The following is a 23893-nucleotide window of genomic DNA, read 5'->3' as shown; positions in this document are numbered from 1 at the left end:
CCCAGTTCTTTACCCCTCAGAGAGTATGGATCAAAGATCTCTGTAGGGTGCAGAAGGTGGTGTAATTGCTTCTCCAATGGGCATGGGCGTTGGCAGGTTGGTCCATGACCCCAGCTTATATCTACCTTTCCCTAGCTGGGCAGGAACCTTCACTTCTGTGATATTTTTCCCCTTCTGTCTGTCTGAAAAAGTCAACCTGGAGCTATGAAGAACCTCACATATAGTAAGCCATACTATTAATTTTTTTTTTTAATGTTTGAGGGTAAATTATTGGTACTGCGCTTGATAGAATACCAGTTGATATTTTTGCTTCACCTTTCATTTCTGCCTGCTTGGAATATAGATATTAGACTCAGTTTAGAGTGACCTAGTATCTAAAATTTAGATTGTTGGACTCTAAATTAGTTGACCCAGCTCCAGTTAAATTTCATTTTATGCTTCTGAGCAAAGGCAGTGCCTAGATTCGTGTCACAGATCAAGCAGTGCCTTTGAGATGAGTGTATTAGTTGAGTTCTTCTCCTAATTACCAGTAATAACTTAGCTGTTGTTATTGCTGCCCTACTGGCAATAAAATAAAATAACTGCCACTAACCTGGCTACATTTTAAATGAATTGCATGGCAAAAATAATTTCTTAAATCTGAGACCAGGTCTCTGCATTGATAACTTTTTTTTTTATATTTATTTTTTTTCCCTTTTGTTGCCCTTGTTTTTTATTGTTGTTGTAGTTATTATTGTTGTTATTGATGTCATCCTTATTAGATAGGACAGAGAGAAATGTAGAGAGATGGGGAAGACAGAGAGGAAGAGAGAAAGAGAGACACCTGCAGACCTGCTTCACCGCCTGTGAAGCGACTCCCCTGCAGGTGGGGAGCTGGGGGCTCGAACCAGGATCCTTATGACGGTCCTTGCGCTTCGCACCACATGCGCTTAACCTGCTGTGCTACCGCCATACTCTCACTTGGTAACTTTTGCACACCACTGAGATCACTGCTGAACAGGGGAGATGTCTTTTAAGTATCAGCAACTACTCATAAATGCTTAGTCCTCCATAAACACTCTCTTGATATCTACTAAAACTCAATGTAACATTCTCATTTCAGGCTGAAGGTCTACATTCGCTCTCAAACTCGGGTCCAAATTTTCATGAAGGTTGAATCTATGCAGCAAAATCTAGAAAGGTAAAAATACTTCTTTTCCCATTTCTTAAAATACTTTCTACATCTGTAATATAATCGTTAGGTAGTTACTATTGGAGCATAAGCAACACTTAGACCTTATGATTACTTTTTAGATATTTTATTTATGTATTTCTTCATATGACAGAGAAGAGAAAGAATCAAATCACATGCAGTGCCAGGGATCCTGTTTTCCATTGTTTAATTTTAAAAAGTACTATATCCAATTCAGATTAGGTCATCCTGATCTTATCTGTGATTTGATTTGCTAATGTAACTGAGAGTCTTTAGAATCTAGAGTGTGAGGACAGGAACTGGATTTCAGTCTTATCTCCGCCTGTTTCCAATTATGTTAAGTAAATCATTACATATCCTTGCCTCCTTTAGTTAACCTAAAATGGGATGATAATATTTAAAAGATGTATCCATAAATGATGGAGAGAGGAAGGAGAACGAGAGCCTGACTCTGCTACATGTGGTCGAATTGAATTCTGGACCTCACGCTTCTAATCTAGTGTTTCGCCACTATGCTGCCTCCACAGTGCTGGAACGGGTGATGTTCCACACATTGTAACTACTTACATTCCTTCTTGCCACAACAACTGTAGATGAATGAATTCTTGCCAAAGGCTACAGATAAGATTATACAACTTTTATAGCTGAAAACTTACCTAAACACCAAATCTTGACTGCTTTTCTTGCCAGCCTATCTCAAACACTCCCAAATTTACATCACTGATTGTGATTATATGCTTGATAAGGGTAGTATGGCTTTAGTCAATAAGCCTACCAAGCAAATACTTCTCTCTCAATAAAATTTTTGTATTTTTCCTAAAGAGACATGAAATCTTTTTTTTTTTTTCATTAGTCATCTCATCTTCTCTAGTCCGTAAAACTAATGTATGTTTTCCAAGTTTTTCTGACAACCTGGTGATATGTCCAACCATTCTAACTTCTCTGTGCTGCTCTGAACACTTGCTGCCCCCCCCCCCCCCCAAATAGAAAGGCACAGAGAGAGGGAGAGAAATCACCAAAGATTCCTTCAGTATGGAGGGGGCCAGCCTCATAACTGGTTCCCACATCTGGCCAATCAGTACAGTCACTAGCTTCTTTTCATAGACTGGTAGTGTGGGAGTAGCGTATGATTACAGAAGAAAAGTGGAGGAGATAGAAAATGTGTTCTCTGTGTTGATTTGGGACACTTTTACCCTCTTATTTATTTATTTATTTTTCTTTGGGGGGGGGATTATACAGTTGATAGCAAATACAGTACATGTGTAACATTTCTCAGTTTCCCACATAACAACCTAACTCCCACCCCCCAGATCAGGTCCTCCTCTGCCATCATATTCTAGACCTGAATACTCCCCCCCCCACCCCAGAGTCTTTTACTTTGGCTCTTAAACGCAGTATAAAGAGTAAGATTGCTGATTTAGAATTTCTTTTGTACACACTTCACTGACCTAGTGATTCTTTGAAAGACCCTATTACCTTTATGGGATTAAATAAAAATACCTCTTTTGATTAAATAAAAATAAATCTTTCAGTTTAGACATCACCATCACCATGGTCTCCTCATATAATGAAATCTCTTTATCAAACCTAAAGAAACAACCTACATAACTTTGATCCAAGGTCTAGCAATGAAATGTTTGGCTTTTTCTCTTTGTTTTAGGTCTTTGGTTTTTATCTCTATTTCTATTTCCTCCATCACTTAGAAGGGAAGGTTTGTTCTCGTTCCCTTTTAATTCAGCACAAGTTGAGCGATGGCCAGAAAAGAAGTGTGCCAGCCCAGTAAGCCAGTCAGATTTGACTTGGGCAAAATTTCTTCTCCCAAAGTTCATGGAAACCAGAATTGTATGTGATAAAAGATAAGGATAGGATACTAAGTATTTTAACATTTTATAGTATAGGGCCTAGCAGCAGTTCAAGTTTGTGCCCCCTTACCATTATTTATAAGACTTTTCAATCTTAAAAAATTATTATTATTATTATGAGAGAGACCAGAGCACCACTCTGTATGATTCGGACATAAGGCAAACCAGGAGGTCTCTGTGGTCTCAAGTACACAGTTTATCTACTCTACCATCTCCCCTACTCCACATCTCATTATTTTCAACTTGGAAATGTATCCTATAAATCCATAAAGAGAAGAAACCTCAGATCAAAATCTTTTTAGGAGGATGACAAATTCCTACAGCATTACATGATCCAAAGGGCAGTTAGTGTTTAGGAAAACAGTTTTCGTACAATTGTGTAGTACACATGGAGACCAGAACACAGGAAGATACCAGTCCGATTGGTAAGGCCAAGTTTAAAAAAAAAAGTGAGGAAACTCAACTGAATTCAAAGGAAAGCACTGAAATGAGGTCAAATGACTTAATTCTAGTCATTCAGTGTCTCCGTGCTTTGTTTTCTTTTATGGTCCTTTACTCTCTTATTTTGTTGCTGTATTTCTGAAAAGACCCAAAGAAACCACAGAGTTTTTTCTGAGTTAACCCTAAGCACCAAAGAAAAGGAAATGTCTGATGACTAGAATGAAAAGTGATGTTGACTTTAAGGAAAAAGTCTAGGATAGACTCAATACTAGGACTGAACCAGTCACAGTAACATGAAAACCACTACTTTGTGTCAAGAAACTTGCCATCCAGACTGCTGCCACTTGAGTTGTTTATTTGAACTAAAAACCATACCTGAACATGTTACTAAAGAAGAGGAAACCTATTACAACCAAAGTCCAGGAATTTGCGATTTTAAAATTGCCATCCTTGGGGGCCTGGTGGCAGTGCACCGGGTTAAACACACATAGTGGGAAGCGCAAGGGCCAGTGCTAAAAAAAAAAAAATCCCAGTTTGAGCCCCCAGCTCTGCAGGGGGGTCACTTCCCAAGCGGTGAAGCAGGTCTTTAGATGTCTATCTGTCTTTCTCCCTCTCTATCTTCCCCTCCTCTCTCAGTTTCTCTCTGCCCTATTCAACAACAGCAGCAGCAGCAGCAATAACAACAATGGAAAAAAGAAAGGATGGCCGCCAGGAGTGTTGGGATTCATAGTGCAGGCACCAAGCCACAGTAATACAGCCCTGGAGGCAAAAAAAAAAAAAATTGCTATGCTATTTTAATCTGAGTGACAGTGGTATTATTTTAAGGCATTAATAATGTTGGAATATATCCAGTTGTGCTAACTTTTACTATGAAGGTGGTAGGTCTAGGTTTAGATGAAGGACATAACCATATATATTATTACCTCAGCCCCATGTCGTAATTTTTTGGGTTTTTTTTTTTTTTTCCAAATTTTTATTTATTCATTAGAATATAGAAGACAGACATGCCAGAGCACTGTTCAGTTTTGGTTAGTGGCAGTGCTCTAGTACTGAAATAGACGCTGCAGGCAATGTTTGTCTGTCTGTAATGTAGTGTTGCACAGGAGGGGGACTCAAGGCCTCGTGCATGTGTGACACAGCTGAGCCGCCTCTCCAGTCCTAGTTTTGTAGGTGTGACTTAAGAGGCAGAGACGGGAAGAAACACCAAGATTCTGTCCACTCCACTATACTTAGAGTTTCCTAGGTGCTGTTTGTATTGCTTTCTGATTGTACGTACAAGAGATTGAATCCATGGCTTGCTTGGTGTATCACAAGATGTGTGATCTCTCCATTGAATCTTCTCCTAGCCCTAGAGATTGATTTTTATTTTGTTTTTTAATGAAAGTTTGTTTTTTAACTGTAGTATTCTCCATTTAATGCACTCAGAGACCAATTTAGAGAGGAGCATTTATATTTGACTATATACTTAGGGTTATAGCATTAAAGGAAAGTATATTCAGAGAGCATCTAAGATTATTATAGGTTATAAAATACTAGACTTCTAATTTAAGATAAGCATGCTTAAACTCATTTTACTATTTCTTTATTTTTTTAATTTTTATTAGATTGTTGTATGCTTTACATTGGGTTCTAGTTCTCCCCCACCAAGAGAATTGGATCAGTCCTGTTAGTTTCATGGGCCTGCTTGGCCCCGCCCCTAGGAACCCCGAGAGGGTTCCTGAGTTCGAGAGTAAGGGAGAGTTGGAGAGTTCCACAGTTGGAGAGTTCCAGAGTTGGAGAGTTCCAGAGTTGGAGAGTTCCTGAGTTCCAGAGTAAGAGAGAGTGCTTGTGCTGCCGCAAAGAGACAGCAGAGTTCTTGGCGCCGTCATGGGGGGAAAGAGGCAGCAGAGTTCTGTTTGGTGATTAGTTTGTCTTAGTTTATGAATCGTTGTTCATGAATAAAGAAACACAGCTTCCCTGCCCAGCCGTATGTCTCTGGTCGTCTCTGTTACCCGCCCGTGAAGCTAGCCCGGCCAGCTGGAGCCGCCAAATTTTTAACAACATTAGATTGATTTATTTATTTGGATAGAGACAGCCAGAAATTGAGAGGGAAGGGGGATATAGAAAGGGAGAGAGACAGAGAGATACCTGCAGCCCTGCTTCACCACTCATGAAGCTTTCCGCCTGCAGGTGGGGACCAGGGGCTCAAACCCAGGTCCTTGTGCCCTATAACATGTGTGCTCAACCAGGTGCACCACCACCTAGCCCCACTATTTCTTTAAAAAAAAAAAAATGGTTACAAGGCAGAAATATGCAGTTTCCCTGTGGCTGTGTGGAGATTTTTATTGTTTGTTTGTTTTTATCAACTGCTTGATTGTTCTAGTTTCCTCTGATTTTGTTTTCAGCTACTAGGTTTATGGCAGTTGTCCCATGAAACACTTGACTAACCTAGAGAAATCTCAAGTTCAGTTCTTTTGGAGTGGGGAGAACAGACATGAAGCAAAGGTGACTGTGGTTCCAGGCATGCTGTTTTCTTAGAGATGGGGGTAATTGGAGAGTCCTTGAGCCTATTGAATTTCTAGAAGAAATGACATCATCTTCTAGAATTTTTTTTTTTAAATAATGGCCTTTCTATTTTCTTAATTTTTAGGATTCTGTAAAAGTGAAACTATGTAATGTTGTATTGAGAACTATGTATTGAGAAGTAATAATATTATTCCAGAACACATGATCTATCTTTTTTTTTTTCCTTTTTCTTTTTTTTTTTACACATGATCTATCTTATTTGAAATTTTAGATTTGACTTTCTAGGCTAAAAAGTCTATTACAAATAGTAAATTGATTAAATCACTGCTTTTTAAATGTAAGCCACATTACGAGCTGTTCCGAGTTAACCTTTTGCTTTTTTTTTTTTCCTTAGGGATTTTTTTTAAATAAAAGTAAAATATATTCTTAACATTTGACACAGACTTCGGACCTGTAGTGACTCTTACTGAATATGTTTTCCCATCTGATAGAAGGAATTGACACAAATAATGCTGCATTGTTGCGAAGATTCTTTAGAGAGAAAGTGTGTCACCTACTTAGACAGTGTCTGGCATATAGAAAATCACTCTCTGAGTACATGCATTATGCGTGTATAGTGAACTGCGACTAGAAAAACATTCAGGCCAGCATTTATGCTGAATTGACTCAGTGAATATAGGAGTTTTTGTTGTTTCGATTTTAGAGATCTTTGTTTTAATAAACAAGAGGAAACTTGTTAAAAAACAAGTTCAGTAGTTGATATTATTCATTATATTTTTAAAGCTTTACAACATTTAATCAAATGATTTCTTCTGGAAGCACTTTAAGTTCACTATTGGCTCTACTCCCACCAGTCCACTTATCACTAAGGACAAGAAGACAGAAATTCAGTCATTTGACTTTCCATTTTCTTAGCTATAAATTGGGTATTGGAAGAATGAAGAATCAGGAGCTCATTAAGAGGCCACCAGCTATTATTTCTTTAGGGCTGACTTCCCAATCTAGGGATATTTTCATCCTTCCTGATAAACTCCAAATTCCAGCTGTCGTCACTTAATGCAGCTCATTCAGTCCTAATCTCAGCATATCTGAATCTCATCAGACCACAACTATTTGTTATCTCTCCAGTGTCATGCCTGATATTTCATAACACCAGGTTTAGTACCCTCACCACCTTAGAGTTGAGAAATGTTCTGGTTTAAAGAAAAAAGAGACAGAAATAGGTTTTACATTTTACCTGTATGCAAATGCCAGATAAGGAGAGAAAGCCTTTCAGTATTAGAGCAGAACTGAACCCCCAGTTCATGTCCTTGATTTGTGTTCTGATCTCCTAGACACTTAACTGTGCCTGCAGGACACCCTCCTCTCAACCTTGCTTGATTCCAAGAAACTTGATCACTTTCCTGCTTTACCCTAGACTTCTGCCAGATCCTGCCTTGCTTTTCACCTCACCCGTAGCCCCACTGGCATTTATTCTATTACCATCAGTACCTTGTCCACTTCAGTTGTATTTCTTTTCTCACAGCAGTGCTTTCTCAGATGTTAATGTCCATACTCATCTGCGACAGTTGTCGAAAATGCTATTTTCAACTCACCCACCCTCAAGTGATTTTGTTTAGTAAATCTTACATAAGACCCAGAACCCAGAAACTTGTGGGGGGGTTTTGTCTTTTCTTCTTCTTCTACTTCTTCTTCTTCTTCTTCTTCTTCTTCTTCTTCTTCTTCTTCTTCTTCTTCTTCTTCTTCTTTCTTCTTCTTCCTTCTCCTTCTCCTCCTTCTCCTTCTCCTTCTCCTCCTTCTCCTTCTTCTTCTCCTCCTCCTCCTCCTCCCCCCTCCTTCTCCTCCTCCTCCCTCCTCCCTCCTCCCTCCTTCTCCTTCTCCTCCTTCTTCTTACCTTCTTGAGAATCTTCATAAAACTTTTGTATAGTTATTCCTGGGACCACACTTTGAGGAAAACACTGCCAGAAGTAATAAACTCTTGGAGGACATTATTGAATCCCATTAATATCTAACATGTTTTTCTGTTTTCCTCTCTTCATCTCTCCTCACCTTTTCTTTTCTTTTCCTCTTTCTTTCCTTTTTTTAATCACCAGAGCTCTGGTTTATGGCAATGCTGGTGACTGAACATGGGACATCAGAGCCTCAAGCATGAAGAACATCTTTTGTACATCTACCCATTGCACTGTCACCCCAGCCCCTAATATGTTTTCTGTATAATGAGTGTTTGGTAGATGTGTATTCAGGTGAAAGTTTGAAAGAGAGAAAATTTGTCCCATTTACATGGATTACTTAAATCAAAATTTTATTAATCCTTAAAGATATTAGTCTCTACCCTTTGCCTAAATGAATTAGAAAAGGAAATCAAATGCTCTTATTTTAAGCTTATAGAAAATTACTGGGATTGAGATGGTGACATACACATTACCATGTTCCAGGACTCAGGTTCAAGCCCCCAGTCCACACCTTAAGAGGGTAGCTTCACACGTGGTGAAACAGTGCTGTCGGTGTCTCTCCTGTCTTCCTCTCTGGCTCACCCTCCCCTCTCAATTTCTCTCCTGTCAAATAAAAGAAAAGGAAAGCAGTGACTGCCAGGAGCAATGGCTTCTTCATCACTGAGCCCCAGCAGTAACCTTGGGGGCAAATAAATAAATAACACGACTTAAAATATACTTTGAAGATTTGTGAAAATAAAAAGCTTATGATGTGTGTTAAAAAGTTATTTAATGCCCTTCCATTAAAAAACTGAAGGTCTTGAGAGCTAAATTTGTTTTTATGACAATATTACAAAATTAAATATATATATTGGCCAACATAAAAGGAATCGCAGCATTTCTTTCAGACCCCTGTCTTAGGTAAATAGCCAAGAACCATTTTTGCCTTTTTAGTTGGAGCTCTTAAAAATGACGGTGATGAAGGAAGGGCTGGTGAGTGTCAGAAGCGCATTTCCTAAATGGGACACTCAAACCGCCCTTTGTTTTCCATGAGATTTAATTCTTCTAATGAGTACTGCAGGGGCAAATGGGAGGAAATCCCTTAATCTAAACCTAAGGATAATTACTTACACAAACATCCTTGTAATGTAATAAAAGATGTCATTAATGTCTGCCTATCACATTAAGAGAGTTACTTCAAATAAAATTTTACTTTAAGTATTTGTAATATACACTTTTTTTTTTCTTGTCCACCAAGGTTATCACTGGTGCCGACAAAAACTGAGAGAGAGGACAGGGAGATAGAGGGACAGAAAGGTGAAACGCCTGCAGAACTGCTTCACCATTTCTGAAGCAGACTCCCTGCAGGTGGGGAGCTAAGGGCTCACACCCTGGCCCTTGCACTTCATAATATGTATGCTTCACCAGGTGGGCCCCCACCCAGTGCCCTAGATTATTCAGTCCAAAAGAAAACTTAATGTCTTTAAATTATCTTGCATGTTTTTGTTATAGAGAGCGACGACTAGGAAAATATTTTCAAGCATAAAGCTATTTAGGAAGAACGTGTTCATACGTCGTTTTTAAGTGGATTATGCCACTATCAAATCGGGGTGGTATTTATAGTCCAGTGAATTTTGTAAGAGTAATGTAGCAGTTTCATTTTAAGCTATCTGTGTTTATACATAAGCATGAGCTTGTAAGTATTTTAAGTGAAATTGAGACGTCGATTTAAAACTGTGTATTGATAGAAATAGGAGCCAGGAGATGACTTGGTGAGGAAGGTAGAAGTCTTGGCATGTGTGAAACCTGGGCTTAATGTCTGGCACTGGGGACGGAGAGGGGTGTTGGACAGACCCAAGAAACAATATGAGGGGTGGAGTAGTGTTTTGGTATGTCTGTTTCTCACAACTACCTCTCTCTTTAAAAATATAGAATGGAAATTGTGCAGCGGAGCTCAGCCATGGGTTAATTTGCCAGCAGGATATTTTTTTAAGTACAAAGTATCATTGTTTTCCATTACATATAAGCAGAAAGAGAGTGCTTCATATAGGGATGAGTTAAATTTGGGATTAAACTTTTAAGACCAGTAAGTGTCTTTATGGAATGGGCAAATATTAATAACCTCTTATGGAGTGTTGCCTACTTTAAGTACTCTATTATATGCATATTATAATTGTTACATTTTACATATGTTATCAGCCTAAGTATTTAGTATGATTGCAGAGAGCATTACTTGTGGTAAACAAAGTGATCATGTGTTCAAAATGATTACGCTCTGCCCATACTTTGAGCCATACCTCTAGAACAAAGGAAGCCTCAGATAGTTTTATTGTTGTAGTTATTATTGTTGTTCTTGATGTCGTCGTTGTTGGATAGGACAGAAAGAAATGGAAAGAGGAGAGGAAGACAGAGACGGGGAGAGAAAGACACCTGCAGACCTGCATCACTGCTTGTGAAGCGACTCCCCTGCAGGTGGGGATCGGGGGCTCCAACCGGGAACCTTCCACAGGTCCTTGCGCTTTGCACCATGTGCGATTAACCCTGTCTCAAACTTTTTTAATATAGTTTTTTTTTAATATTTATTCATTTCCTTTTTTTGTTGCCCTTGTTGTTTCCATTGTTGTTGTAGCTATTATTGTTGTTGGATAGGACAGAGAGAAATGGAGAGAGGGGGGAGAGAAAGACAGACACCTGCAGACCTGCTTCACCACTTGTGAAGCGACTCCCCTGCAGGTGGGGAGCCGGGGGCTCAAACCGGGATCCTTGAGCTGGTCCCTGCACTTTGCGCCACGTGCGCTTAACCTGCTGCGCTACCGCCCGACTCCCAATATAGTTTTTAAATATATTATTTATTCCCTTTTGTTGCCCTTGTTGTTTCATTGTTGTAGTTATTATTGTTGTTATTGATGTCGTCATCGTTGGATAAGAGAGAGAGAAATGGAGAGACAAGGGGAAGACAGAGAGGGGGGAGAGAGAAATAGACACCTGCAAACCTGCTTCACCACTTGTGAGGCGACTCCCCTGCAGACGGGGAGCCAGGGGATCAAACTGGGATCCTTACGCAGGTCCTTGCGCTTTGCGCCACATGCGCTTAACCGGGTGCGCTACCGCCCAACTCCCTGTCTCAAACTTTTTAATGCACAGACCATAGGCTAAGTCTTTGAAATATTGACTCTCCTAAAAGGTTAGACTAGGGAGAACAGAAACCACCGGTGTCATTACTCTCTATCAGACACAGCTATATATAAATTATGGTGGTGATGTGCATAAGATAATTTGAGGACCAGAAAATGCTAGCACCAACCTGGAAAATGCCACACACACACATTGAGGAGATATGTTGAGCCAGGGTACTAAGTGTTTTATCACCTCGGAGATGACATGTCTACTAACCGGATGGGTTTGATTCGTGGTATTCTGCTTGAAGCAATTACATGGTGAGAACTGTAAACTTAGCTCTAGAAATGCTGCAGCTCAGCTAGTTAGCACAGGTGGGCAGGTGTCTACAGGTCTGATGCAAACATAGCTATTTGAAATTTCAGTAGCTTTGAACATTAGAATTTTAATTTGAGGGGTTACACTGAAGAGTAGATGTAAAGTGATATGTTGACCAAATTCTTGAGTGATGCATAAGACTGTTAACTCTAGTGATATTCTCGTTAGGGTTTATTATTTGCTTATTAGTTTAGAGAATTAGGAAATCTAAATGAGACCTTCCTCTAAAATGTGAATAATACATTTACTCTCAATTTGATGTTAGCCTATTCATCTGTGGTAGTTAAATAATTTCTGACTAGCTTTAAGAGGGGATGATATGATTGACAATTCTAGATGCTTCAATGTTTATTGTTGTTTTTTTTTTTCATTTTAATCAAAGAACTTTTAACCTCCTCTCCAACCAGAATTCTCGCTATAATTTATAATTTTATTAAATGACAAAACTATATGAATTCTGTGTGTATTCCCATATCTCTTCTCTTTGCTCAGTCCTGTAGGTACCAAGTTTATTTGTCATGGTCATATATAGAGATATATATTTTTTCTTTCTTTTTTTTTTCTTTTCCATGAGAAGCTTGATTTCATCTCTTGTGGATAATGTATTCCTGGTGTCTGGTATATAGTGAACTCTAAGTATATGTTGAAGGAAGGAAGGAACTAAAAAAAAAAAATCTGCATTATAGTCTCTATATTTCCTTAAGTGGCCCTTAATATCATACTTACTTTCCCTGGACTTTGGTGTTTTTACATTTAAAAAAAAAAAAAGTAAATTTTTTTTCAACTCCAAATGATGAAATTCTGTAATGTAGTTAACCCATAAGCTACTTAACCTTTAAACAGAATGTTCAATCAGGCACCTGACCATCATAATACTGAAGAGGAAAATTGAGTATTCTTGAGAAGCAGAAAAACTAAGCATGGCATCTAGGAAAAATCAGACCCTCCTGATGCATTTTTTGAAGTGTATGATTGATCACTATTTCTCCACATCCATAACATTCATATTATAGTTCAGATAGGATCGTTGCAGTTCTGAACTGTTGAGCTTTCTGAGTGGAGGCATCTGTCTGTCTATACTCTTGACTAATCCCATGTCAATCATGTCTAGTCTTTGTTTGCTTGGATACATAACAATCTCAAAACAAAGTGCTATAGTGAACCACTAATTCAGTTATTACTTTTTACTGTTAAAACTAAAAGAATTTAGCTCAGAAAGCATTTGACCTTGATAGGACCTGTTCCTAATTTGACTTGGGCAGTATGAGCTGTAAAAGATTGTCATAGTTCAAAGCACAAGGATCCAGCATAAGGATCCCAGTTCTAGCCCCCGGCTCCCCACCTGCAGAGGAGTCGCTTCACAAGCGGTAAAGCAGGTCTGCAGGTGTCTATCTTTCTCTCCCCCTCTCTGTTTTCCCCCTCCTCTCTCCATTTCTCTCTGTCCTATCCAAGAACGAAAACAATAATAACTACAACAACAATAAAACAACAGCAACAAAAGGGAAAATAAATAAATATGAAAAAAATGGTCATAGTTGTGTTACTTTGTGAAATTATTCCTTCATTCATTTGCTCATTTATTTGCTTTTGATGATGGATTCTGGCCCACGACCTCATCATATATGTATATATGTTAGGTGCTTAATCACTAAGCCACCTTTCTGGACTCCAAAGAAATTTTAAGTAGTACTTTTCTTTAAAAAAAAAAAAAAAAGTGGTTCAATAAAATCTAAAAAAAAATTTTTTAAAAAGGAGCCTTATTCAGCTAAAATACAGATAAAGTAGTACAAGTGTTTGTAGGATTCTATCTGAAAAACTTATTTCAGAATACATCTTGTCTTTTCCTAAGAAAAATTTAGTTTTATTCATTTTATATCTGATTTTATAAATTAGAATTATACTTTGGTCTTGAATTCAGCCTCATTTCTCTCTTTTATATGATTACTGCTAATTTTAAAAAATAATGCTGATTTCAAAGGGGAAAATGATGTTTAAAAGATGCAGAGCATGTAATCCTTGAATGCACATCTGTGTTACGTTACACGGGGAAAAGAATGTTTGCATTCTATGGCCTACAGGCACCAGAAGTAGAGGGAGAGAAAGCGATTTCTGGTTTCTTTTCAACATAAAAAGTGTTTCTGTGGTTTAGAATTTAAGCACAAAGTGAGTGTGTGGACGGACAAATAGACATATAGTTTTGATTTTACAGTTGCTCTCTCACTTGTCTCCTAATTCTTAAAAGTCAGTTTTTATAGTGGGGCTTGGCTATGCATTTTTTTCAGTACACTTTTATTTTTCCTTATTTGAAAACTACTAAATAGGACTTAGGACACAGAGAAATTGCTATACCAAGAATTCTTGCTAAGTGTATACTTCAGTCTCAGTCATCTCTCAGATGATGGTGGAAATACCAAAGTTTGTAACTGGTTTTATTTATTTATTTATTTTGGATAGACGAGGAAAATTGAGAGGAGGAGATTAAGAAGGAGAGAGACAGAAAGACACTTGCGGCACTATTTCCCTCTATGAGGTGCGGGAATTGAACCCCAGTCCTTGTGCACTATAACATGTGCACTCAACCAGGTGCACCACCGCCCAGCCCCTTCCAGCATACTTTACTGAACAAGAGGCGAAAGGGTGGAGTTAGAGCTACAAGAATGAGGTGTTTCCCCTGTGAATATCATCTTTCATTGGTGGAAATGAAGGAAACGTTGCAGAAGATTTTTTTTCTCTAAGGTGGAGGGGGACACATTCTTTCCTTTTCCCTGATTAACATGACATGATAGTCGTTTGCCAATACATTCTTCCATGCACTTCCTAGTGAGCTGAAATGCTGCCCCTACCCTAGAAAGAAGGCTAGTGAAAATGTTAGGGAAATACATCATTAATAAACTCAAATGCTTTTCTTAAGCAATTAATTGGGAATTTTATACCTTAAAAGAATTTTTTTTTAATTTTTTTGTATTATATGTATTGGATAGAGACAGCCAGAAATCAAGAGGAAAGAAGAAGAGAGACACCTGCAACACTACTTCACCACTCACAAAGCTTTCCCCTGCAGGTGGGGACCAGGAGCTCAAAGCCAGGTCCTTGCACACTGAAACATGTGCGCTCAACCAAGTACACCACCATCCAGCCCCCTTTAAAGAATATTTGCATATAATTATTTGTGGCACGTATGATGCTGCTATCATGATACCATGACTCAGAAACTCCACAGTCCTTACATTTTGTTCTTTCACCTTCTTCATAAGGCTAAACCTATTTTTCTTTTACATTTAATGGACAAGTTTAATTTTATGATCATACTGGTTTCTTAAAACTAAAGTATTTGGGGGGTTGGGCGGTAGCGCAGCGGGTTAAGCGCACGTGGTGCAAAGCGCAAGGACTGGCATAAGGATCCTGGTTTGAGCTCCCAGGTCCCCACCTACAGGGGAGTTGCTTCACAGGCGGTGAGGCAGGTCTGCAGGTATCTGTCTTTCTCTCCCCCTCTCTGTCTTTGCCTCCTCTCCCCATTTCTCGCTGTCCTGTCCAACAACAATGACATCAATGGCAACGATAACCACAACGATAAAAATAACCAGGGTAACAAAAGGGAAAAAATGGCCTCTAGGAGCAGTGGATTCATGGTGCAGGTACCGAGTCCCAGCAATAACCCTGGAGGCAAAAAAAAATAACTAATGTATTTTATAGCCAATTACTTTATCATCTTTTATTCCTAGAAATTATTTATTATAGCATCCTATTGTAGCATGTTTACTTAAGGTTCAAACTAAATGTATTTGAGGCTAGTTGTTTTATCCAAGAAAATTTCATGATACAGTTGATATAGATATTATAATAAAAATGTTTATTCTCTACTTTATGTGAAAGTTAATAACTTGTCCAAGAGTTTTTCTTACATAGAATTACTTGCCATTCTTTCAATTAATTTTAGGACTTCTGTAATAATAGCTTCTCTTGGTTTTCGTAGAAGTATTAAACTCCCACCAATGTGTCCCGGAGCTCCGCTTCCCCAGAGACCCACCCTACTAGGGAAAGAGAGAGACAGACTGGGAGTATGGACCGACCAGTCAACGCCCATGTTCAGCGGGGAAGCAATTACAGAAGCCAGACCTTCCAGCTTCTGCAACCCACAATGACCCTGGGTCCATGCTCCCAGAGGGACAGAGAATGGGAAAGCTATCAGGGGAGGGGGTGGGATATGGAGATTGGGTGGTGGGAATTGTGTGGAGTTGTACCCCTCCTACCCTATGGTTTTGTTAATTAATCCTTTCTTAAAAAGAAAAAGAAGTATTAAACTATATGTAAGGAAATGCCTAGTGAATTGTTATCACTTTAAAATTCTTTAATGTAAAAAATGATGCAATTTATTATGTGAGTCGATTTTAATATTTTAATGGTATTTTTATTGTTCCTTTTTACTCTAAGATACTATGAACTGGATCCTTACAAGAGTCTCCTTGACAGTTTGAAAAACAAAGTGATCATTGAATACCCAACATTACATGTGGTATTAAAAGAATTTAGTAGTGGCTTCACAGTCCTTCACCAAGGTAAGTGTACCTCTCTTCCTGTAATGCTTACAATAGCTAATGAAGCTGCAGCTATTAGGTAGCTATTACTTCTGTATGTATTTTCCCATTATTTTACATTTTTAACCAAGTTAACTTAACGAACCAAATAAATGAATTAACTGTTGGTTCTATCCGGTTTGAGGGCATGTGAGCTCATATTACCAATTTTAAATGAATGCATCTGCCTGAGTGTCTGACAGTATAAAACACTTTGTCTTATTGGTCTGTTTGGTGTGGGGATGTGTGTGTGTGTGTGTGTGTGTGTGTGTGTGTGTGTGTGTGTGTGTGTAAAGCTACTAATCTTTAAGCGGAAGTTCATCAGTCAAATATATTCCCTAGTTAAAACTCATTCTTTAAGAATTAATAAGAGCCCAGATAGCTCAGTTGGTAGAGCATCAGAATTTTAAAACTCATTCTTTAGAGGTTCTTAAAACAAGGGATTATAAAACATGTTTAGGGGAGTCGGGCTGTAGCGCAGCGGGTTAAGCGCGCAGGTGGCGCAAAGCACAAGGACCGGCATAAGGATCCCGGTTCGAGCCCCGGCTCCTCACCTGCAGGGGAGTCGCTTCACAGGCGGTGAAGCAGGTCTGCAGGTGTCTATCTTTCCCCCTCTCTGTCTTCCCCTCCTCTCTCCATTTCTCTCTGTCCTATCCAAGAACGACTACAACAATAAAAAAAAACAGCAAGGGCAACAAAAGGGAATAAATAAAATAAATATTTAAAAAAAAAAAAAACAAGTTTAGTATTCTACCTTATCAAAAGAAATAACTTTACAAGAAAGGTGTTTAAAATTTTGATACTCAATCCCCAGCACCTTCATAAGCCAAAGCTGAGCAGTACTCTGGTCTCTATCTGTATCTCTCTCTCACTAAAAAATAAAAATAAATAAAAATGAATTAATAAAATATGGATGTTTAGAATAAATTATATCAAGGCCTTGACACGCTTATCTTATTTCTTTTTTTTAGTAAGTTTGAATTAAAATGATAATAACAGAAACACATAGTGCTGGCACTGAAGGGGTTCAAATCAAGATGGCGTAGGGTCTCAAAATCTAATTTATCTCTGATATACTTACAGTTGCCCAGGCCAAGAGTAGGAGACCACCATCAAGGCAATGTTTTTAAAAACAAAAAGACAATGTTTTTCCTCTGTTGAAATTTTATTTGTAACTGAGACGAGATCTTTTTCTTTTTTTTTTTTTTTTTTTTTTTTTAACTCACTTGTTTTTGTTTTACTTAATTTTGTTCCCTTGAGTATATTTGACATTTTAGTTATTTATAAAGTAGATGGTTTTCCCTTTTGGTGAGTAATGGACTTAGAGTGTAAGAGCTCAGCTGAGTTAAATGACTCAAGAGTGTGTAAAATAGGACTGGCAAAATCGCTCACTTGGCCAGTATGCTGTTTTGTCGTGTCCGTGGCCCAGACTCAAGCCTGGATCCCACCACCACCATGTTGAAGGAAGCTCTGGTGCTGTAGTGTCTCTTACTCTCTTTTTCTGTCTCTAAATAACATCTATGTTTACAACTATGAATTTAGCCAAGTTTCTAGATGCAGATTCAAGACGATGAATAAAAATTAGGCTAGTTTTTCAGAGAGAGAAAATACTCACCTCTATTCAAAAGCATTATCTAATATTAGCTAAGAAAGTATAGTCCAGGGGCTGGGCGGTAGCTCAACAGGTTAAGCGCACATGGCCCAATGCACAAGGACCAGCATTAAGGATCCCGGTTCGAGACCCCGGCTCTCCACCTGCAGGTGCGTCGCTTCACAAGCAGTGAAGCAGGTCTGCAGGTGTCTATCTTTCTCTCCCCCTCTCTGTCTTCCCCTCCTCTCTCCATTTCTGTCTGTCCTATCCAACAATGACAATATCAATAACAACAATAATAATAACAACAATAAACAACAAGGGCCACAAAAGGGAGAAAATAGCCTCCAGGAGCAGTGGATTCTAGTACAGGCTCTGAGCCCCAGCGATAACCCTGGAGGCAAAAAAAATAAAAGTATAGTCCAGGTTTCATTTTAACAAGAAGACAAGAGTATCTTTGGGACACACACCCATACCACCTTATAATATGTGCATACTGTATACAGTTACATAGACCACTTACAACAAATTTTAACCCCTGTTATAACCTAAATTACAGTTATAGCAATAAAACCTGAATCACATTTCAAATATATGTACTTATGACAGTAAAATTTGTTATAAGGGATTCTCTGTACATAAGGTAAAATACCTTTTTTCATCCTTGGGAAAATTAATAGAATTAATTCTAATTAATAGAATTAAACAGAATTTCTTTTGAAAGTGATCAGAAGTAAGCACCATGACTCATTGAGTTCCTAATTATCAGTTTTGGACTGATCGCTAAATACTCAGATTAATTCTTCACCATATTTTTCACAGTTTTAACTGTGCCCAGCTTTCTTTTCTGAAAAATTTTGAAATTTCAGTTTTAAATGACCAATTTTACTTTTTCCAAATCTAAGTAAAACTTACTTTTTCCTTAATATTCTTCACACTGTTCTTTCTCTAAATACCAGTTTCAGGGAAAGTTGTTTAGTAATGTGGTTACTAGCCAGGGCAAACACCGTCTGTATAAATAAACACAGCACACATAGCTCTTCTTTCACCTTGCTGAGGAATGCACATTGAAGTAAGATTTCCTGTAATGAGGCAGAAAGAAAAGGGACCTCTTGTAGTGTACTTGGAACCTTAGTAAGTAGAATTTTCTATTTTTTGGTGGCTATGTGATGTTTGACTTATTGACAGGAAGCAGAAATGACGTGTGCTTTCAGTATAGAAGATCCCTAGAGCCACTGTAGCAAAGAACTAGAGAGAACAGGACGTGGCAGGATTTTAAAGTCCATACCAGTGTCATCGAGTCATCAGTAAATACACCTTACAAATAATTTCAGGTCAGGGGACAAGGATTATCTCCCCATTTTGCTTAAGGGTTTTGCAAAAGACTTTCATGCCTAAGGCGCTGAGCTCCCAAATTCAGTCCCCAGGACCACCATAAGCCAGAGCTTGAGCAGTACGTGTCTGTGTGTGTGTGTGTGTGTGTGTGTGTGTGTTTAAAATAAATATAATTTACAGCAACAACAATGGTAAACAACAAGGGCAACAAAAGGGAAAAATAAAATTTTTTAAAGTTAGCAATAAAAAAATAAATAAATATAATTTAAAGTAAAAATATTAATTTCAGGTCTTCCTATAGATGCATCTCTTTGTGTAAATACTTTAAGGTGTCTGTTTCTTAGACATTTTCAGTGTTAAATGTTCTATAAGAAAATCCCTTAAAGCATGAGTTGTGTTACAGATGAACAGCACCTTTAAATAAATAAATAAATATTTTTTAAATAAAATTCTTGTTGGGTACAGAAGGTGAGAGTTCTGACTTATTTTTAGAGAGAAAGATACACACAGAGACATATGAGAGCACTGCTTAGCTCTGGCTTATGGTGATTCTAGGGGATTGAACCTGGGACTTTGGAGCCTTAGGCATGGAAGTCTTTTACGGAACTATTGTGCTATCTACCCAGCCCAGAACAAGACATTTTCCTTAGGAAGCCTAAAAATTATTTTCCTCTCAAAGGACAAAATGCTGGATTTTGATCTTGAGTTCATTGCAAAAGGTGTCTCCTGCTTTGGGGGAAATGTGGTCCTGATCTCTAGTATTCAGTATTTTTACACTTGGTAGTTGCTATAATATTTGTTGTGATTATAGATTTCCTACAAGTCTGCCAATATTGCAGTTGATATTTTTTATTTGTTTATATTTGGTTTTGGTTCTTTGCTTTTTTGAAGACATGAAAAAGGGAGCTGGGAAGATAGCATGGTAGTTACACGCAAAAGACTTTCGTACCTATGGCTCTAAGGTTCCAGGATCAATCCCCACTACTTCCTTAAGTCAGTGCTGTAATCTCGATCTCTCCCTCCCTCTCTCCACCCCACCCCCCGTCTTTGTACCCCTCCTGCTGTATCTCTGTCATTAAAAACGAAAAAGTTGACTATCAAGCAGTTAGGCATTTAGAGACCGAGAGACAGCTCGCACAGGGGAGTGTCTGTGTTGGCCATGTATGCAGCACCTCCCCCACCCTCTCGCCCTGCTTCCAGCCCAGGTACCACATCGAAGCATCAGAGAAGATCCATGGATGCTGGGGCACTGCTGTGATGTGTCTCTCTTCCTCTTTCTAAAAAATAAAGCATGAGGCGGCATGGAGATGTTTGGTATCAGAGCACACCCCTTGCATGCCAGAGACCCTGGAGCTTTCCAAATCCAGTCCCTGACACCCACTTAGGCCAGAACTGAGCAGTGCTGTGGTCTCTGTCTCTCACACTCGTCCTCTCTGTCTTATAAAATTTAATAAATAGGGCTGGAAATGTTTCATTAAATGAAGAGTGAAAAAAAAAAAAAAAACTGGTACTAGGGAAGCCCACTCAGCTCGGGGTATCTCACACAGTGGTGTGGAATGCAGAAGGCCCCTGCATGGGGGGGGGGGGGGGGGGAGAAGGAACAAAGAAAAAGCTTGGGCAGTTAAGGTAGCCCCCTAGATCAACCACTCACCTAGTACAAAAAGGCAGGGAGAGTTCGGAATGGTGTTACTTGCTCCAGAGACCTTTGTTTGCCAGAGCTAGCTAGTAGACTTACAGGATTCAATGTCTCATTGAATGGCAGGCAGGTTGCATTCCAGTCTAAGGAACTATAAAAAAGATAGATGATAGATAGATAGATAGATAGATAGATAGATAGATAGAAAAAAATTAGACCAAAAAGTTATGACACATTTTTGCTTTGAAAAACATAAAAATACATAATAACTTTTCTGATAACCTAATACAATGCTAAATAACAGAGGGTCCTATTAATATTTTTGTCTGCTGGGGCTTCGCACCACACAATTCAACTAAGAGGATTTTCTCATGCTCCCCCCGCACCTCTCTCTCTCTCTCTCTCTCTCTGTGTGTGTGTGTGTGTCTGTCTCTCTCATAGAAACACCACAGCACTGTTCCACCATTCATGATGTTTCCCTAGTGTTTCCAAGTGATGTTAAGGGCTCAAACCTGAGTCCGCCTCCTAGTGAGGTGTGTCCTTGACAAAGCGAGCTATATCCCAGTCCTAAAATTCCATAAATTAGAAGGAAAAATGATCAAAATGCATTTCATTATTGTTCTAGTATAATTCAGAATTGGAAACTTTCTCCATTTTGAGGAAGAATCCAACCCAGAATTGATTACTTGAATTGCTGAAAAGACTTGCATGACAGCTACTCATTTTGGTCGTTGGTTATTCCCTGTCTGTCTTTTCCTACCTTACTCCTCTCTCTTATCTTCCTTCTTCCTTTTGCTTTCAGCACACGTATGAGAGAAAGAGGGGCAGAAAGGAAAGGAGTTGTAATCTCAGGTCAAGAACTCACATGCAAAGCTCAGAATACTTAAAATAATATTGTAGTTGCTACAGTCGATTTGTATAGACTGCAGAGAAAGCGTCTGACTTGAAACACTGAACTACTTGGAGGACTCTTCTAGAGTTCATAACAGTGTACAAGGACTAGATGGAGCCTGTTTCAGTCATTTTACTCATTTGCTTGCAAGTACAGTCTTAGACCCAGACACTGTTAGCCAACCCCCAAGGAACTTGGCAGTTGGAAGATGAGGCAAGATGTGGTTTTATGGTTCTAACATAGCTGAGTCCTTGAACATTCACTCTACTGTTATCTGGGCATTACTTCCCTTCCCTCTACAACGGAGGTAATAATACATCAGCAAAATAATCTAACCCTAACAATTTTATAATGCTCTCTCTTTTTTTCCTTTTAGCTTACCTGTACAACTAAATAAATAAGAGTCGTTACTCTGGTTCCTGTTAAGAGTAAATATAAAAAGACAGTAAAGGATGTAGTAACATGAGCTACATTGATTCAGTGAACAAGCCACATATACTAGGGAGACAGAGATAAGGAGAGAAGATCCAGTCTTGATCCTCAAAGTAGTCTCAGTTTAGTGAGTGAATCAAGTCTTATTTGCTCCAGACAAGATAGCTCCAATTTTGCTCTGAGTTTTCTTGCTGAGGGAAGGCATGGTGATTACCGACTCATGTGTCAATCCATAGTCACTCAATATATACTGATCCTCAGTTTTTAAATTTAAAAAAAAAAATGTGTGGAAAATTTTATTCTAACCACACTTGGTCTATGAGGTAACAATGTTCAGTGGGACCAATGTTGGATTATAACCGCACTGTGAAGTGATCATTCCTGTCTTCCACAGAGTCCGGAAGGATGCTATCTCACAAAATGTAATTGCCACTCTCAGACACCATTTCTCTCTTGTGGCTAGAATTGTGTGTTCTAGCTGCCTGGGATCCGACATGGTTTTTCTGTGTCAGAATAAAGGTGAAAACAGGCTGAACAGAAACTGTATAAACATTTGACTGTATATTTACTGTTTTTTTTTTTTTCTCCCCCAGTGAGAAGTGAATCTACAAAGAACATTAGCAGTAAAAATTGAGCATGTCTAAAGGAGGAGGATGAAAATTCCCAGACCGTTGCAGATAATTATGCATTTACTAGCAATTGGATGCCTGGGGATGTTTTCAGTGGGTCATTGGAATTATGTTGTTTCTCTGAAATGTTATTAAATAACCTAAAGTGGTTGGTCAGTTGGTTTTTTAAAAACTGTTGTTTGTTTTTGACAAGGATATATTTACCAGCTTTTCGAACTGACAAAAGCCCTTATATCTGTTGTCAACCCTTATTGGATTCTTGATTGGCATTGTGCTTATTTTAATTATGTCCTGGTTGTTGTGATATGAAGTTTTATGCTGTGTTTTGAAACATCTAGCAATAGCTAGAGCAAAAACGCTTGTAACTCTTTGAAGGGCAAGAGGATGTTTGTGTGTATTTCTGTATATACTTGGTTTAATTCCTTCCTTACGGAAGCTCTGTACATATTGTGATCACACATAAATTAAAGTTTCCTAGTTATGCTGGAATTTTTATAGTTGTGAGGTTGCAGTATGACTATTAGAAAGTAAAGTTTATACCTGTGTTGAATCTGTGTGCTTAGTTAAGAAAGTAGTGATAAGCAGCTCAGAAGAGGAGCCACAGTGGGTGAGAGGCATTAGACTCAAGCTTAAGGTCCTGAGTTATGTCCTTGGCATTGTATATGCCAGAGTAATACTCAGGTTCTCCAGGTTCTCTTTCTCTCTCTCTCTCTCTCTTTCTCATAGTAGATAAATATAATGAAAAGAAAACAATAACAAAATTGAACATTGTTAGTGTAACAGAATAAGTTGTAGGCCAAACAGAAAGCAAGCATGGAGTCTTGAAGAGGCTAAAGATATGAAAAGATACTAAAATAAGCATGGGAGAAACATGTAGAATGAATATATATATAGAGAGAGAGCAAAGGGGGGCAGAAGATGTACATACATATCTTGGGATATAAATTGGAAACGGAAATTTAAAAAAATGTTACAAAGCTCCTTATTACAATATAAAAGGTGTAGTAGAAATTATATTTGTAGAAAATAAGTTCTTGTATTTGAGAATTCTTTTTAAGAATTATTTCCTAAAGTAACTTCATGAATCTACTCTTAGAATTAAAAAAAAATACATAAAATTGCATTGTTCGTAATGCTAATGGAGAGGCAACTCAATGGGATGTCAAGGGATTAATAGCTAATCTAAAAGTAAACTTCATCTTATTGAATTAGGCAACAAGATGAATTGAATTAAGTGTGTCATAAATTATTATTGGGAAAATGGGATAAGTACAGATGTACATCAAAAAAAAAAAAACATGTGATTTGAATGTCAGGGTGGAGAGGGATTTTCTGACAGAAAGTCTGTTCGGATGTAGTCTCATTTCCAAGAAAAGTG

The 23893-nt window shown here is 38.4% G+C and overlaps 1 protein-coding gene across 4 annotated transcripts in view; it reads left to right on the top strand.

The window, feature by feature from the left end:
- ZNHIT6 (zinc finger HIT-type containing 6) overlaps positions 1 to 23893 on the top strand; it is a 66571-nt gene that overhangs the window by 22168 nt on the left and 20510 nt on the right. For 2 of the 4 annotated variants that reach the window (XM_060202276.1, XM_007524748.3), the window contains 3 exons: positions 1103 to 1180; positions 15858 to 15982; positions 22480 to 22665. In XM_060202276.1, coding sequence (XP_060058259.1) covers positions 1103 to 1180; positions 15858 to 15982; positions 22480 to 22520 — 244 coding nt within the window. In that variant the 3' untranslated portion in view covers positions 22521 to 22665. Of the gene's footprint in view, positions 1 to 1102; positions 1181 to 15857; positions 15983 to 22479; positions 22666 to 23893 lie in introns of those variants that run through there. The other 2 variants (XR_009552646.1, XM_060202275.1) reach the window with 1 other exon arrangement.

Source organism: Erinaceus europaeus, chromosome 11, assembly GCF_950295315.1.
Source record: "Erinaceus europaeus chromosome 11, mEriEur2.1, whole genome shotgun sequence".
Taxonomy (NCBI): domain Eukaryota; kingdom Metazoa; phylum Chordata; class Mammalia; order Eulipotyphla; family Erinaceidae; genus Erinaceus; species Erinaceus europaeus.
This window is presented reverse-complemented; position numbering and strand designations above follow the sequence as displayed.